Here is a 17,668-nt window from a genome sequence, read left to right as displayed (position 1 = left end):
TACATGCCTCCAAACAATAAACCGCCCAGACACCCCAGCCAAAGCATCCAGATGACAAGACTTCGGTTACAGCTAATGATAATGATAGTGCGTTTAATAATGACCTTGTTTCACACAGACGCACCACTGTCATCTCTTGTTTTGCAAGCCAGCTTGTTTGTGAGTAAGCGCACCGACTCAGAGTTGAAACTTGCGAACGAAACAAATGTCCTTTTTTCGCGGAAAACAGCATGCGAATGCCGAAAAGCCGAAAAGTTACATGCTTGAATTGTCGAAATGTGAGTTTTGAAGTTGAAATGATTTCAATTGGTCGAGAAATGTGGAAATCTGGACTTGGGAACTTTATTGTGAAAATGTGGGCATTTGGACAATGCGAAATAGCTCCCTTCAGGTCCGGAATAAGATGAATAGTTTCAAGCCTGAATGGTTTGAATCAGTTGAGAAATGTGGAGGGGGAAGGCCTCTTAATTTGGGAGTTTTCTTGCCCTGAGATTTGTGACGACTTGCAAGTTTGATCAGTGCATGGGAATACGGTGCATTCGCTAAATGTTCACAGCATTGCACTTTTTATCGTTTTATATGACAGCTTCTTTCCTCAAATTGGAATAGGTTATTTTTTTCCCCTCAAAATTCGTCACAAAACACCACACAAGGACAATTTCTGCCAGTTTATTAAGAATAAAAAGATCTCGCATGTACGTCACTCTTCACAGCCTGTGGACTGCAATTCAGTTGGACCCACCATGGATGTGGAAACACGATGGATCTGAGCTCAATTTTGTACTTCATGGAAAAGACATTTCTCAGGGGGGGTAATAGAGTTGCAACAATGATAACAAAAAAAGAAAATCACATCTGTCATTATGGGATGTTGTGTGTAGTATTTTGACAGGGAAAAAAATGAACTCATTGTATTTTGCAATGAGGGTGTAACGGAACAAAATGTCGAAAAAGTGAAGCGCTGTGAATACTTTCCGGATGCACTGCATGTGGAAGCATGACCGATCTTTTTTTGTTGGATGTCTCCTTCACTTTAATTGTTCTTTTTTGCTGGTGGAAAATGTGGGGAATCTGGAAATGTTTGAAAGGTGGAAAAATACAAGCCCGAATGTCTATGCAAGGAAGGACCAAAAAGTTTAGTTTTGACGACATCAGATTTGTAATACTTCACCACTTAGTAAAATTGAATGCGAGCACCACAGTGACAGCCGCAGATCAGCTAGATGCCACTCCAGATCAAGTGTACACTTGAAGTACACAAAAGGTGATGGCAATGACTCATACTGTCATCAGCAGTTTCCATGGCTGCACATCTAAAAGGGACCCTCGAGTATTAGGGTGACATCGAAAAGCAAAAAAAAACAACACAAATTCGTACAGAAAAAAAGATCGCTATGTTATATTGACAATTGCGTTTTGTTATGGTTGTTAGAATGTGTTTATTTTGCGGCGAGGTTGGAGCAATACAAATGATAAATTCAACAAAGTTATATTATGCGGGAGAAAATCCATGAACAAGAACAAAGTACAATTTTAAGAGTAATGAGGGAAAAAAAGTTGGAATATTACATTTTTTAAAAAAAAGGTTTTGTTTTGAAGTCGCGTTCATTTTTATCAACGGATTTTGAAAAAGTTAAAAAAAAATTCCAGAAAGCCATAATGATACGCGTTTCGATTTTGGAGGGGAAAGTAAAGGGGGTGGGGGTTGTTTTTTTTTTTTTTGTGAAAAGATCATAACGTTAAGTCCATTGCCTTTCAATAAAAAAAGCAGTAATAGTATGAGAAAAAGTGTCATTTCTCTTTTTAAAATGAAAATTTTGGATTAAAACAAATTTCATTTTAAAGTAATAATATTTTGAGGGAGAGATGTTAATGAATTGCAATTTTAGAAATTATTTTTATTTCATGTCACAATTTTTCCTAAATCATTCATTGCCAAGGACTTTTTCTATGTTGTTTATTTTAAAAACCCTGGAGAACCCACTGGGTCAAATTTGGCCCCTATAAATTCTGCTACTCAAATGATACCCTTAAATCTCAAAAGGGTCAAATTTGGCCCTAATCCTAAATTAGGATTAAAGCATTAAATTTATGAGAAAAACATATTTTGGTGTCCAGTGAACCTGTAGCAGTCATTTAATGTATAATTCATCATTTTCCAAAGAAGAAAAGGGTTCTTGGGTTCTCCAGGGTTAAAATGCAGGCATGTAATCCCAGGCATGTCAAGAAGGGTCTGAAAATGGCTGGCGGAGAATGAATGAAGAGGGAAAAAAATTAATGAACACGGGATATTTTTCTGAAAAAGTTCTTGAAGCATTAGGTTTCTTTTCTTCAAACACCATAAATGTATTCCTGCAAGCTTCTGCACACTTTGTGCAAACTCTAGAGAAGAAACTCAGAAACATTCTTTCATCAGTACTTACAAATTTATTGCCAGACTATTTTTTTTGTGGCCCCCATGCTCCTTTGTAGCATCAGTATGACATACAGCAAATACACATACTGATAATTTGACATCAAAATGCTCAAAGTAAGGAGTCGATTCTTGCACCAAGCAAAGAACCGCAGCACTGTTCAGCCACATTGAGTCTCCATTTTGTTAGTCAGCTACAATGTGTTATAAAGGGGACAAAAACGGTGGAGGGTTTAGTCAGGGCAACTGTGAAGAGTTGTGTTTATTGTTGTGCGCCTCGTGTGATGGATGAGGTTGCATGTCAAAAGGCTGACGACAATGTGGTCTTTCACGGTTTTTTTTTTTTAAAATAAATCACACGTCCGTCATCTCGTCTTCCATCTCGTCGCCCTCCGTTGCACCTTCGGCCTCTGCTTCTTCTTCATCGTCCTCTTCCTCCTCCGACGTCACGTCCGGCTCGTCCGTCTGGGAGACACACTTGGCACACGAGCAGACAAACATGTAGTTCTCCCTGAAGGCAAAACACCGCACGTTAGCCAGGCATTCAATCATTATACGGTACATGCTTACTCTTCTCAACGACAGCTTATTGAAATTCGACACAAACGCACGTGTGACTCTGAGATCCTTATGAGACCAGCGTCATTACACTAACATTACAACTCAGGATGCCAGATTCATCCCCACCAAAAGCAGCAATAACCTAACTGTACATGACAAGAAACACCACCCCTATTAAACCGTGTCTGTACAAAACGACACAATCAAGAGTCAAACATGATGATTGTGACTCCCACAAAGCATGCTACTTCTCTATTTCGCCAACACGCTTCAGTATCTTTTCCAATGGCGTGATGTGAATCACGGATGATACACAAACGACAAATCCCAGACCTCCCCGAGGGACACGGTCGAAGGCCTTCTCCAAGTCCACATAGCACATGTAGTCTGGTTGGGCGAACTGCCATGCACCCTGGAGGACCCTGCCAAGGATATAGAGATGGTCCACTGTTCCACAGCCGGGACGAAAGCCACACTTCTCCTCCTGAAACTGAGATTTGACTTCCCGACGGACCCTCCTCTCCAGCACCCCTGAATAGACCTCACCAGAGAGGCTGAGGAGTGTGATCCCTCTGTCATCTGACCCCCACCCCCCCCACGACGCTCTCCCCCTTCTTAAAAAGAAAATCCAGAGGCACTGTCCCCGATGTTCATGCGATGTTGCAGAGGTGTGTCAACCAGGATAGCCCCATAACATCCAGAGCCTTGAGGAACCCCGGGCGGATCTCATCCACCACTGGGACTTTGCCACTGAGGAGCTTTTTTAACCACCTCGCTGACTTCAACTTCAGAGGTAGGAGAGCCCACCTCAGAGTCCTCAAACTCTTCCTCTAAGGAAAGCGAGTTGGTGGAGATAGATTTCAATAACTTTTTCTTGATTCAACAAATGTGGTGTGAGGGTGTTGCGTGTGTGTGTGTGAAACTGAACTGAGCATTCCCCAGACTGTCATTAGTCACAGTTACTTTGTGATTCAACGGGGGGAAATTACCTTTTCACATAGAGCCAGATAGGTTTCAATTTTTTTCTCTGTTGATACATTAAATCATCATTTAGAAACCGCATTTTTTATCTCCTTGGGTAGTCTCTGTGTGATATTAACATTGGTTTGATGAACTGAAACCATTGTGTGTGATAAATATGCAACGAACACAGAAATCAGAAAGGGGGCAAATCCTATTTCACAGCACTGTATGTGTAGTGTTGTATTATTTTGTCATTTTATGTTAACTGGTCTTTTGATGGCGGCGCGGGCACCTGCAGCGGCTCCTCTTGTTGTCTGGTTGAGAGGGAACAAATTTCAACAACTAAAAATGTCGGGAGAGGTCTGAAACTGGTTGTGCATTGATGCTGCCTATCCAACCAGATAAGGGTTTTATCAATTCCACTTTTTTTTTTTAAATAAACAAAAACGTTTTTCACCTCGACTGTTGTGTGCCGAATTCTGAGGACAGACTGGATCATAAAATGCGGAGTAAGTGAAATATTGTGAATATTTTTTGGATGCACTTTATACCACTACCTTGTGAATGGAGAGAATAAGCACTGAATCAAAGTTAAAAACAAGCCAAATGAAAAAGCGCACGCTCTTCAAAAGTTGCAACCAAGCATGTTAAAAATGCAATTCAAAGACGGAAGAAGTGCCACCGCACTGTTCAATAAACTAAAAGCTCAGCTCAGTGCGACCACTGAACCCTCGATACGTTTGCCACGAAACAGCCCATTTTTGGCTGTCAGGTTTCTCATCGATCCATGTGGCTTATTGGCGCGTTCAAGAGATTCAAGATGAGCAGAAAGGAGAGATTCGCAGCCGCCCACCTCAGAGTTTTGTGCCTGCTATGGCGGCTTCTGCCCCGTTGACAGCAGTCCAAGTAACTGATGCAGATCTCCTGGAAATGACCCCAAACATAATAGCAGAATAATCATTCCACGGCAGCAATTCTCAAATGTAGCTAAATTATTGTCAGTACATTCGAAACCTTCATGTGCAACATGCCATCTTGGGAAAAAAGAAGAAAAAATTTATCAATTCAGCAATTAATTAAATTGCACAATTAAAGAACAAACGTTTTAGAGCTAGGTGTTCCGAAAACAAACTAAATTATTTGGAAAAAAAATTTTTTTTCTTTTTTTTTTGAACAACAAAATCATTTCGGAACACGTCGGTGGATTTTTACTCGTAAAAAGGGGTGTTCACACGGCAAGATTTGCTCCAGTGCTACGCCAGGGCTGCCCCAGTAGAGCGTTCACACGTGCAAATTAGCTCCAGCATAGCCCCGGAAAACAGCTTACACCGGAGCAAATTTGATCCACCTCAGGGAAGTGGTTTAAAAATTTGCTCCGGAGCAAATGCTCGTTTGCGAAGCAGCACCGATGTAAATTTGCATGTGTGAACCCAACTAGTGTGTGAACCCCAAAACGTCATCTTTCCTTTTGTAGGAGACTGGACTGTCTCGGAGTTGTTGGTGTAGTTTGTTCCTTTGTTGTGTGTTCACAACCCCCCACCCCCCATATAATTTATTTTGTGATTTCCTCTCTTGATTTTTCTGTTTTGATTTACATTTTCGGGGGCGGTCACTCTCGAGCAGAAGGCACGGAGACCGAGAAGGAGAAAGACGTGCCTGTACAGTAGTCGCTTGAGTTGTGTGTACGTTTTAAAAAGAACCAACACGACAGCTCATTTGTTTTCTGTCGTTTTGCTCCGCTGCAGAAACTGCCGTGTGAACGCAAGTGGAGCTGCACCGACGCTGCGCCGGTGCTAGTACGATCCGGTGTAAAATATATCACAACAAAATACATCGGTGTAGCGCCGGAGCAAATGTGTGCCATGTGAACACCCCTAAAGAGTCCAAATGTGATGACTTAGTCAATTTTGGGGGGTAAATGTTAAAAAAAAAAATTCTGTTTAAATCAAAAAAATTATTTGGATGAAACAGGACAATATTTTAACTACAGTAATTGTATTTTTTCCAAGAATAAAGTTAAATTATAATAAAACATCATATGAATAAAAGTTGTTTTTATTTCAGTTTCTTTTTGGTTTAGAAAAAAATTATGTCATATTAGGAGAAAGTGGAAATGAAAAATGGAAAATTATAACTAATGGGGTTTTTTTGGTAAAAGGTTGTCATATTATGACAAAAAAAAGCATATTTAAAAAAACAAAGAAAGAAATATATTATTGACAGAATGGTAAAGAAAACCCTAGCACACTCCACCAAGGTTTCAAGAAGAAAGCGGTTATGACAAAGCAGCTTATTTATTTATTTGTTTTACGAAAAGAAAAAAAAAAGGATTAATACTATCTATAAAATGTTCGAGATGAAAATAGCATATTTCCAGGAAAAGAAAAATGAATGAAGTAATAAGACGAAAGAAGAATAAAATGTCAATTCAAAGTAATGAGTAATACAAATGAAAAATTAAACATTTGTAAGTCAAATTATGAAGAAAATTATACATATATATTAGAGCTGTCAGTTGAGCGCATTTTTATTGCCATTAATTTAAATAAATTTTTAGGGATTACATTTTTTCTCGCGAGATTAACGCGGCACACGTCACAAGCGGATGTTACGTTGCTCTATAAATACACCAGAAACAAAACAACAAGCGCGCTGCAGAAGTCCACGCCCATGTCTGTTTTGCCAGCAGACATGGGCGCGAGACACCGAAAACGGATACTTAAAGAGTTTATGAATGGAAAGTTTACTTTTAAAAAGTTGCCAGATTGCTCCACTGACAAGACCAAAGTTACCTGTATCATACAGGTATACGATGCATGCCACTGATGCGATTGTTACTTGTTTGGGATTATTTTGTGTCTAAGATTACAGTGTTCCGTGTCCATATAAATAGAGCGGGTGGAGCTTCTCTGTGTTCGTCTGACAGTGACGGTGAAGTTCAGCGGTGCAGTGGTAGCGACTTAGCGAAAATAAAACGTCTCCAGTGTTGTCATCGAACCAAGTGTAGTCATCCGAAATGATGAATCAACATAGCCTGACTGCTGTGTTCAAAGCAAACTTGAGAAAAACGAAGTATGCAACCATGGCTTAAATCCACTATAGGCTGAGTAATAGTTTACCTTAGATGTGCACTTTATAATGTTATGTTGCTCTGTTTTGATTCCATAAAAAGAGCTATTAAAGCAGCTGTTGTGTGACAAAATATTTTTTTCACTGTTGTTGATGGACAGTAATATTGTGTGAGAGATTATGTGTGAATAACTGCTCCAAGTGAAAAATGTTCATGTAAAATTGAAAATCGAAATTGTTATTTCAGTAAATATTTGCATTTTACACATAGAAAACTGATTAATGATTCCATGTTGATCAGAGCATTAAAATGGAAATGGGAAAAATAGGACAATATACAAGGAAATTCAGAAATGATAAAATATGTGTGAGTAATCACAATTAATTTTCAGTTAATTTGAGTTAATTATGACAGTTAAGTTTTGAATGAGATTAAATATTTTAATCATTTGACAGCTCTAATATATACAGTATATACTGTATATTATATATTATTCTCAGGAAGCTAATATGAAACATTGCAAAACAGCATTTCCTAAAAAGATTCAAAGACAAAATAAATTGCAAGCCATGAGGTGAGGAGACTTTGCTAAATAGCTTGGCAAAGCGCATGATAAGTGCCTGCCTTCTAGCATTGCATGCATGAACCCTAAGCCTTAACCCCCGGCCCAGGCATCTGCTGACCTGGCCTGGATCGATGTCGCAGAGGGCACTGAGGTGAAGCAGGGAGTTGTTGTCAGGGAAGGAAGCCTCGGCATTGGGCACGCAGCTGTGATTGCCTTAAGAGAAAAAAAAACCCAACAACAACAAGCAATAAAATGACTTTTGCTTTTGTGCTTGCATTGAGAAACATAAAAGTCATGGTAACTTACATGAGCTTTGGACTAGAAAGAGTCCTGAGCCTTCACTGTTTAGAAAGTCTCCTGTTTCTAAAGTGTAAGCAAGAGAAACAAGTATCATCAATCTTTGTGTCCACACTGACTAATGGGGGTGGGGAGGGGGGTTGTGCACACTTAAGGAATCGTGTATTCTGATGACCTCAAGGCTTGTCTTGATGAGGTATCTCAGACCTGTGCTTTGACGCTGCACTTACACTTGCATGACTCATATCCCATTTTCAGCATAAAACATAAGAACTGTGTTCACTGGATCATGCAATTAAATCCAGCCAAAAGGCTGAAAGTGTCACCTCTCTCAATGTCTTTGTACAACTGATCGATAAAGGAGTCCAACTGCGCTCTCTGCTGGGCAGGAAGCTCAACTGCATCACAGGCGTGAACCCACTGACTCAGAGAGCTGACGGAACAGAAAGCATAAACGTGTCGTATCAAGGACCAAGGTGAGGGATGCTCTTTAAAGGTCAATTGTGAAGTCATTTTAGATCCCAAATGAAGTATGTTTATGTCCCAAGTAAAGTAATTCAACAAAGCGTGAATATATATATATATATATATATATATTTCGCAAATTTGACCAAGTACCGGGTAATCGTTTTACCGAAGTGAAGCAATCGATTTGCAAAGCGACGTTTCAAACTTATCTAAGGGGATCCACGTGTTCAAAGAGTTGGAGGACGAGCAAGTTGTTGGCAAGATGTATGTTGGACCATACACGTATGAGCCAGGTGCTCAGGATGGGGAAAATGTTGTGCCTGAACGGTCGGACATGGAGTGGAGACGAGACCCATCGGGATTGGAAGAACGGTAAGCTATATAAACTGTGGTTGTTAGCCTAGCTCAGTGGTTCTTAACCTGGGTTCGATCGAACCCCAGGGGTTCGTGTGAAAGGGTCTGAGGGGTTCGACGGAGCCTCTGCCCTGGTGGTTAAGACACAACTCAACTCAACATGCCAATCACTGGCTGCAGATGATCACATGACATTGCTCGTCCAATCAGTGCTGCGGGAAATTTAGTTCACTCAGTAGTCAACGTGTGACTGTCGTGAGTACGTCATGCACGGTTCATTTTGTGCACAATTAAAAAAGCTTATACTTAGGTCTAGAATTTTTTTCCCTGTTTTTAATAAATGTGTTTTCTTTTATGTCTTGGATTTGTAAAAAAAAACATTTTTATTTTTCACTAATGAACTGTTCGATGAATGTGCATTTGAACTGGTTGGGTTCAGTACCTCCAACAAGGTTAAGAACCACTGGCCTGGCTTTAGCTTAGTCTGTTCTTTTCTTTTGGCCACTCGACCACTGTTTGCCAGAATGTGAACAGTGCATCGCCACACAGCGCCGAATAACTCGATGACAATGGCAGAGAGCAGTTAACAGGAAAAAACAATACGTTACAATAGCCGACTGACGATTTGGCATTCTGTAGATGACATCACTTGCCGGAGAATGCTGAACAAAAGCATTTTCATTGTTAAGTGCGTTGCTATGGGTCTGACTATGAACCTGAAAAACGAACAAAAGTATGCTTGAAATAGTTTTCGCACTAACTATTACTCAAAAGATGGTTGGCCAAGTTCACTTCACACCTGACCTTGAAAGGAAATACGAAATAAGAAGTTGAATAAAGACCAGCCAACCTTGTGCCGATGCCTTGTCCATTAGTGCCGACCAGAGCGAAAAGAGAGCGGAAGCCTTCGGGAACAAACCACTGGAACACAAACAATGCTACAATCATGCATTAATTGAGCTTTACAAATAATCCAACATTTACTGGTCATGTCATTCCGTACACACCTCATGCAAAAGCTGCAGCAATAATCTAACCATGCCATGCTGTCTGTTCGGTTAAACATACTATTTGTATCGATTATTATCTATTATTGTTATGGCTTGCAGTTTGTGGTGGTGCACTTTATTGTACAGGATTCCCCAGTCAACAGAACTGGCAAGTTTGAACATGTAATTTGTTTTTTGAATAAACCCCAAAAATTCTTCAAACAATGCTGATGAAGTTTCAAAATGTGTTTTCCATGAGAAAAGGGGGAAATGTGGGAAAAATTACGATAAACCGTGACAACTTCAAAACATAATGCCGTATTGAAAACAAAAGAAAATGGATATGCAAATCAATATTCAAGTCAATATAAATCCAAATTGATCTCAGCAGCATTTTGAATTACAACGTGCAGGCGTATATACCAAATAAAGAGATCAATGAGTGAAAGGAGACTCTTTAAAATTTTTAATTTTGGGGTGACGTGAGGTTAGAAAACGGGTCAGAAATCTGCTCATACTATATGCAGAACTTTTGTTGTAGCGTTTTAATGTTTATGATGAGATTCAAGTGTATATATTTGCGTTTACCCGACTTAGCTCATCATCATACAGCGCCTCTTTGAAAAGACTCTGTAGCACTGTCAGCTGACCCTAAAAACAAACATTATTTTGGTCAGCTACTGCTTAGTTGCAAGATGTAGGTATTTTCCACATTTTCCTTTTTCCGGCAGTTGAGGAATATTTACCCGGAACTTCTCCCCGAGGAGTTTGTGGGCCAGCTCGTCTTCCTCATTGGCTGTGCGACTGCAGAAGCACGAGAAGAGCTTCTGCCAGTGTGCTTTGTCTTTGGCCTGGACCACAAATTAAAAACATTTTGTGAGCGGAGAGGAGGGATTCACAAAGTAAGCATCGCAGAGAATATCTGTGTGGGCCAACTAAAAGAGTAATGAGACCACAATTAACAACAGCGACAATAAATTTACAGTGTATGATTAGAACCAGGGCAATTACCATTAAATATGGAACACAAAGAAAGACGCCTTCTCATTAAGGCCACTCCTATCCTGTCTGGAAGAAATCAAAACCTGGATGGCACAAAATTTCTTGAGATTCAATGAAAAGAAGACAGAGGTGATATTGTTTGGTCCCAGTGGCCCTTGTACATTCCATCCTGTAGACTTGGGCCCCCTGTCTCCTTATCTTAAGTCAACAGTCTCAAACTTGGGCCTTAAACTGGACAGTGATTTCAAACTCGATCGGCAAATTGGTGCCGTTGTTAAATCCAGCTTCTTTCACCTTAGACAGCTGGCCAAAATAAAACCTCTCCTCTCACATGAACACTTTGAGACAGTAATTCATGCCTTTGTCACATCCCGGCTCGATTACTGCAATGCCCTTTACTTTGGAGTCAGCCAGTCCTCCATTAAGCGCCTTCAGCTGGTCCAGAATGCCGCCGCTCGCCTCCTGACTGGTACTCGTAAGAGGGAGCACATAACTCCTACTCTGGCATCCCTTCACTGGCTCCCCATTCATTTTAGAGTTATTTTCAAGATCCTCTTATTTGTTTTCAAATCTCTGAATAATCTCGCGCCACCTTACCTCTCTGAGCTCATCCGCCCCTACACACCTGCCCGGCGCCTCAGGTCTGTGGACCAGACCTTATTAGAAGTACCAAGAACTAAACTGAGGCTCAGAGGGGATCGAGACTTTTCTGTTGCTGGTCTCCCCCACTGAACATTCGCCAAGCCTCCTCGCTGCCCATCTTCAAAACCCTCCTCAAAACTCACTTGTATTCTTTGGCATTCGACTCAGCATGACTTAGATTTGTTCTTGGTTTTACTGTTTGGTGCTTTCTACCGCCTTTATTACCGATTTGTCTTACTGTTTATTGTGCATGTTAAATTGCTCCATGTACAGCACTTTGTATGCAGCGATGGCTGTTTGAAAGTGCTCTATAAATACTGTTGACTTGACTTGACAATACTTTTTTTTTAATACCACTTTTTAAAAATGATGATAACATTGAAACTTTGAAGGCTATCTTCTTTTTTAGTGGCTCCCGGGAGGTGGGGTTTGAAGGCAAGCGACTGGTGGCCGGCCTGCACCCATGGGGCCCGGCCCGGCCAAGCTCAGCCCGAAAGGACAACATGGGGTCCCCCGGTAATGGGAATTTGACATCTAAAAGGGCAAAAAAGATAAGTAACTGTTCGTACCTTTGAATGCTGACCAGTTATTTTGCGGATAAGCAAAGTTGCCTGCTCATGCACTAGTGCGCATTCTGTGCAGCTGCTCAAAATGCTGATTGTGCTGATCGTCACCACCTCCCAACAAGATAAAACGCGAGCGCAAGACGCGGGGAGAGGAGAAGGCTCCCTTGACGGTTCTGTGAACGGTGTCTCTCCATGCTTTTTCTCAAATAAATCTCATCATACTTGGTGTCTTGATTTCCCTGGACAAGACACCCCTTTTCATGGGCTCACCACCTGTGAGAGGGGCCTTCGGGATTGGACGCAATGTGACCTGGGCGGCGGCTTGAGGCACTCCTGTGAAGAGAGAGGTGGTGCCGTCAATTGATCACCAACCGGTGGTGTGTTGGCTCCGATGGATTGGGGAAGATGCTGGTCCGACCTGGCAGACCCAAACGTATCGTGAGCATCTTCCGGCATCTGGCACAACTTCACTCAAGTCCCGGCTTGAGTCCAAGTGAACCATGTTCCACGGCTTTATTTTCAAGATGGCCGACAGGAGCAGTGGCTGTAAGGTGGTCGGTGCCTGGCATCAGTGCCTAAACCGGTTGGTGGACACCAATGTATTAGATGCTGTCATGCTGAAGAATGAGTCCTGTCAGGCCTTTTTGGCCTGCGGGACACTTGAAGCAGCTGATGGATATCGACAGCCAAACTGAAACACATCTTTGGCGGTCGCCGAGGCAAAAATTCAGGCATAGGAGGACTTGGGTGAGGCCATAAGAAACAACGTACGAGTGGCTTCAATGAAATTCTGCTCTCGCATCTCAGAAGGGGAGCTGAGGGGAAATTACTTCAAAGACAGCTTCAATTCCATTGACACGCCTTTCTTTGAAGAAACAAAGTCTGGGAAAACCTATCTCTGGGGTTGAAGTCGCCGAGGTGGTTAAAAAGCACCTCGGTGGCAAGGCCCTGTGGGATGGAGGAAATCCGCTCAGATTTCCTCAAGGCTCTGGATGTTGTGCAGCCCTCTTGGTTGACATGCCTCTCCAACACCGGATGGACATTGGGAACAGTGCTTCTGGATTAGCAGACAAGGGGAGTTGGTCCCCCTTTTTAGGAAGGGGGTCCGGAAGGTGTGTGTTCCAACTACAGGGCAATTCCATAGCCTTCCCAGTAAGGTCTATTCAGGGGTGCTGGAGAAGAGGGTCGGTCAGGAAGTCCAATCTTCGATTCAGGAGATACAGTATGGTTTTCATCCTGGATGCTAAAGACACACCCACCAGTAGGTGGATATAATGCCGGTTTGTGTATTGGGCAAAACAACTTCGGACGCCCGAAAATGGCACCAATGGAGAGACACGCTTCTGTAAGGCACACCTCAAACTTCAAGCGATTCGTTACGCAGAGGAACATGGCAATCGAATAGTTGCGAGATAATTTAAGGTAAACGACTCCACGGTTAGCAAGTGGAGGAAGCAGGAGAACAAGCTTCGCTGTCTTGACTGGCGAGGTGGCCCGAGCTGGAAGACTAACTCGAGCAATGGATTTAGATCAAATCATGAGCAAGGTTTGCAAAAGCCTGATATTGAACCTGTTCATTTAAATCAGGTGTGTTGTAACATGGAGAGACGGAAAACATGCAGGATTGCGGCCCTCCACTGGAATTGCCGACCCCTGATTTAGGTCTTTGTTTGAATAGACCTCAGACCAGTTTTGATTTTCTAGGTCTAACTTAGAAGCAGCAATGGAGCATTCTGGGGGGGGGGGGGGGGGGGGGGGTTGTTTTGTTTTGTTTTGTTTTTTAATCAAAATATATATAAAAACTGCAAAGACAGATTGGTCACTTAGATCATTAATAAGAAGTCCACTTTCTACTTTATGGTAAATTTTATTGAAAAAATATGTTATCTAATAATGTGGCTATATCAACTGTATCAATTGTACCAGGCTTCAAAGACTGTTGCTCTACATTGTATTTATCAATTCAATTGTTTATACATCCTCTCTAATGTTGCCCGATCTCCATGTGAAAGAGGCCTGGAATGTCATTGTGAAAGCATGCAGAGACAGCATTACAACACCTCCAAAAAATAAATCCAGAAATAAAATCATCTCACTTGTTTAACAGCGGCGACCATTCTGGCCAGAAGCATGATGCTGGAAGTCTCTGGAGGGTAATGCATGCTCCTGTGGCGAACAGAACGTTTACCGGAGAATTCACAAGGAGTTCCTGAGACTAAAAGGAAAGGAATCACCCCGATCACCTCCAGGCATCTTTCAGCTTGTTGACGGGGTGGTCTGGATCTTCATAGGATGGCCCAAGGCACAGCGCCCGGTGGTACTGATCCGCCGCAGCTTGGCGGCACTCAGCGCTGCAGTACATCACCTGCAGGTGGTGGTGGGAGAGATGGGGGGTGGTGTTAGTGTGTGTGTGTGTGTGTGTGTGTGTATATATATACAGTACATATACATATTGGATTGGATTGGATTAAACTTTATTGTCAAATGTACTGTATGTGAAACATACAGCACAGATTTCAAATGTCTTCCCTCTCAACACAAAACAAGAGGAGATATATATATATGTATATATACACAGTATATACATTACAGATTCATTCAACGCATAGCAACAAAGTTTAAAAGGCTAATTGCTACCAAAATTCCGAAATAAATATCATTTTGATACTATTCATATGGTCCATTCATAAATAAGTCCGTGTGCTCGTCTCCTCCTCCTTGTGAAAATGAGCAAAGCCAGAGCGCTCTTTTGCATCAATGAAAGCTACATCTTGTCGTAGTAGTGTGAAAAAGGCTTCAGTTGTAGTCCTTTGCTGCTACCTTGTGGCATTTATACTTGCGGAGGGGGCGTCAATCACTTGTGTTGTGAATTGTATTTTAAGTTATTTCTAGTTCATACTGCAACCTGTGGGCTGTACCTTGGAATGTTTTCAGCCCAATGAAACAAAAGCAGAGGTGAAAAACTAATAAAACAACAGCAAAACACAGAGTTAATCCTTTGATCATGGATGAAAATAAATGAAGCATGAATATTTCCCGAACATGTAGTGCATTAGTTTCGAGAAAATATTGGTCAAATTCCAATTTTTCCAAACTTGAAATTAGAAATTTCATTACGATGACTTCCTGCGCAGACTGACCTGACAGTGAGGGCAGACTTGGTGGAGCTGCGGTCGAACTGGACAGAGTTCCGGATAAGGAAGGCTGAGTGCTGGATTGCCTGTGAGTCTCCGAGCATTCTCCTCCGCTGTCTCCAGAGCTCGCAAACAGTAATCGCATGCTGTTAACAACACAATTCAAATGTCAATCATCAGACATCGAGTTATGTATACACATGCAGATTGAGTCTCACCTTTATATCTATACAAAGCATTCCACAGGAACTGGGCACAGACAAGCGGGCGCTCAATGAAAATGACCTCTCCCTTCTTGATGCTTCTCTTGGCAAACAGACCTTTCCCCTTTAAGTGCATGTTAAAGTGCAACTGTTAAACTCAATGAAGCCAAAATTGAACAAATTCATCCATTTTCTATAGTACCTGTACTTGACTGGTCACCAGCCAATCGCAGGGCACATATAGACAAATAATTAGTCACTCTCACATTCATGTCAACGGACAAATTAGATTCTTTAATGATCTTTATGTGTGTTTTTAGAATGTGGAAAGAAGCCGAAGCACCTGGGGGAAAACTCACACAAGTTCTGAGAAAACATGCATTCCACACAGGGCCTGAGTCAAGATTCAACCAGAGAACCTCACAAATCTGAAGCAGACATGCAAACCACTAGGCACATATGATGCCAAATTAAACGCTCCGATTACATATGAGTTACTTTATGAGTGAGGTCTGAACAATACAGATTTTATCGGGGGGTAATCCTGATTTTTTTTCAAGTTTTTGAGACATTTTCATTTTTTGGTTTGACCTACAGTATACAAATTTGCGCAATATGGATTTTACAATGCACCGTAATTATTGCTATCATGTTTCCGGGGGGGGGGGGGATATGACTAAATATAAAATCAGAACAATCAGAGCAAACTAATAATAAATTCAGTTTAAGTATATTTGTAATCTCCGATTACAAATAAATGCGTTGACCAATTTTGCTTGCTAAATGTCAATCGACATTTCTTATGTTAATGCTGTATCAGAAATGGGAAAACACCTAAGACTGTGAACAGCACTTATAGATGTTATATGCAATTTTAGGCACGTATGGACAAACGGAATGGATGTCTTATAGTTACAGTAGGAAGAATGCTGTACATGTGCAGCAATGGATGGACATTTTACTTTCCGAAAAGCGGCGAATAAAGCCCACTTTCTTGGACACATTCCACCACAAAAGCTCAAACTTAACCGAGTCAACAATCAAACCTTGACGTTGTCAATAAATCGCACTTCCACCCCGCCTGCAACTTTGTCAGGATCCACGCAAAAGGAAAACATATCATCCACGGGGGCCGCCATGTTGGCAACGAACTTTAACCTTCGTCATACTCGTGTGCACGTGCGCTTACAGAAACTTTGCTGCGCGTCCTCTAACGACCACCATGTGAACTGCACTGAATAGGCGCATGATAACAACAACAACAAGAAAATACAAATGGTTACAATATTACCAAAATCAAAGAATAGTAATTATGACTCATAACATAGCAAAAGTGTTATAGTCATTGTTCAAATTTGATAGAATAAAACATAAATAAAAATAAGAATCTTCATACTAGGGCGGCCGGTAGTCGAGTGGTTAGCGAGTCGACTTCACAGTGCAGAGGTACCCGGATCTATTCCAGCTCCGATTTGTATGTTCTCCCCGTGCTTGCGTGGTTTCCTCCCACATTCCAAAAACATGCGTGGCAGCCTGATTGACCACTCCAAATTGTCCCTAGGTGTGAGTGTGTGTGTGAATGGTTGTTCGTTTCTGTGTGCTCTGCAATTGGCTGGCAACCAGTTCAGGGTGTCCCCTGCCTACTACCCGAAGACAGCTGGGATAGGCTCAAGCACCCCCCGCGAGCGACCCTTGTGAGGATAAGCGGTGCGGAAGATGAAAGGATGAATGAATGACCTCACAGGGCAGAGGTCGTGGGTTTGATCCCGACTCTGGCCTCCCTCTGTGGAGTTTGCATGTTCTCCCCGGGCTTGCGTGGGTTTTCTCTGGACACAGTACTCCGGTCTCCTCCCACATTCCAAAAACATGCATGGCTGGCTGATTGAACACTCTAAATTGTCCCTAGGTGTGAGTGTGAGTGCAAAACAATTTAGAATATCTATAACAATAGTTGTCCAATTAATATCATGAATACATAATTTAACTATGGCAATACATAACAGAAAACAATTCACGTTACAAATACTATGATACCACTGCAGCCAGGGCTACTACTACTACTTTGAATAATAATAATAATAACAACCTACAAAATCCACAACCGCATGTCAATTAACTTAAAGGTCAAGCTAGCTGATAGCTGGCTGGTCAGACATGAACTAAATGTCATTTCGTCATACGTTTAATTGAGAAGACAAGAAAACAATAATGGATGGATGGATAAAGTTCTAGACCAGTGATTCTGAAACATTTTTCATAAAGTACCACCTCAAAATAAATAAATAAGCATGGCATGCATCAAATACAAAACACATTTCATTCCTAACAAGTAGTGGTAATATTATTGTAAGCCACTGTAACAAAATGTACAGTTGAACATCAACACCGTGTTTAAATATATGAAAATAAAAACTCATGTAATTAATTAATGATCGAATGAA

General features: G+C 41.5%; 1 protein-coding gene across 1 annotated transcript; it reads right to left on the bottom strand.

The window, feature by feature from the left end:
* Positions 1-2,404: 2,404 nt before the first annotated feature.
* Positions 2,405-16,396, bottom strand: smyd5 (SMYD family member 5). Its single transcript, XM_086133010.1, has 13 exons — positions 16,274-16,396; positions 15,243-15,351; positions 15,031-15,170; positions 14,134-14,255; positions 13,987-14,056; positions 10,427-10,531; positions 10,269-10,331; positions 9,542-9,612; positions 8,196-8,302; positions 7,879-7,935; positions 7,691-7,785; positions 4,791-4,861; positions 2,405-2,924 (listed from the first exon to the last, which is right to left on the bottom strand). Exons 1-13 carry the CDS (start codon positions 16,364-16,366, stop codon positions 2,768-2,770), a joined length of 1,260 nt encoding a protein of 419 aa, XP_085989136.1. The 5' UTR covers positions 16,367-16,396; the 3' UTR covers positions 2,405-2,767.
* Positions 16,397-17,668: the final 1,272 nt, after the last annotated feature.

The sequence above is a fragment of the Hippocampus guttulatus genome, chromosome 2 (assembly GCF_054856545.1).
Source record: "Hippocampus guttulatus isolate MCC_2025c chromosome 2, RoL_Hgut_1.0, whole genome shotgun sequence".
Classification (NCBI taxonomy): Eukaryota; Metazoa; Chordata; class Actinopteri; order Syngnathiformes; family Syngnathidae; genus Hippocampus; species Hippocampus guttulatus.
The sequence above is the reverse complement of the archived record's forward strand: the minus strand, read 5'-3'. Positions and strand labels throughout refer to the sequence as shown.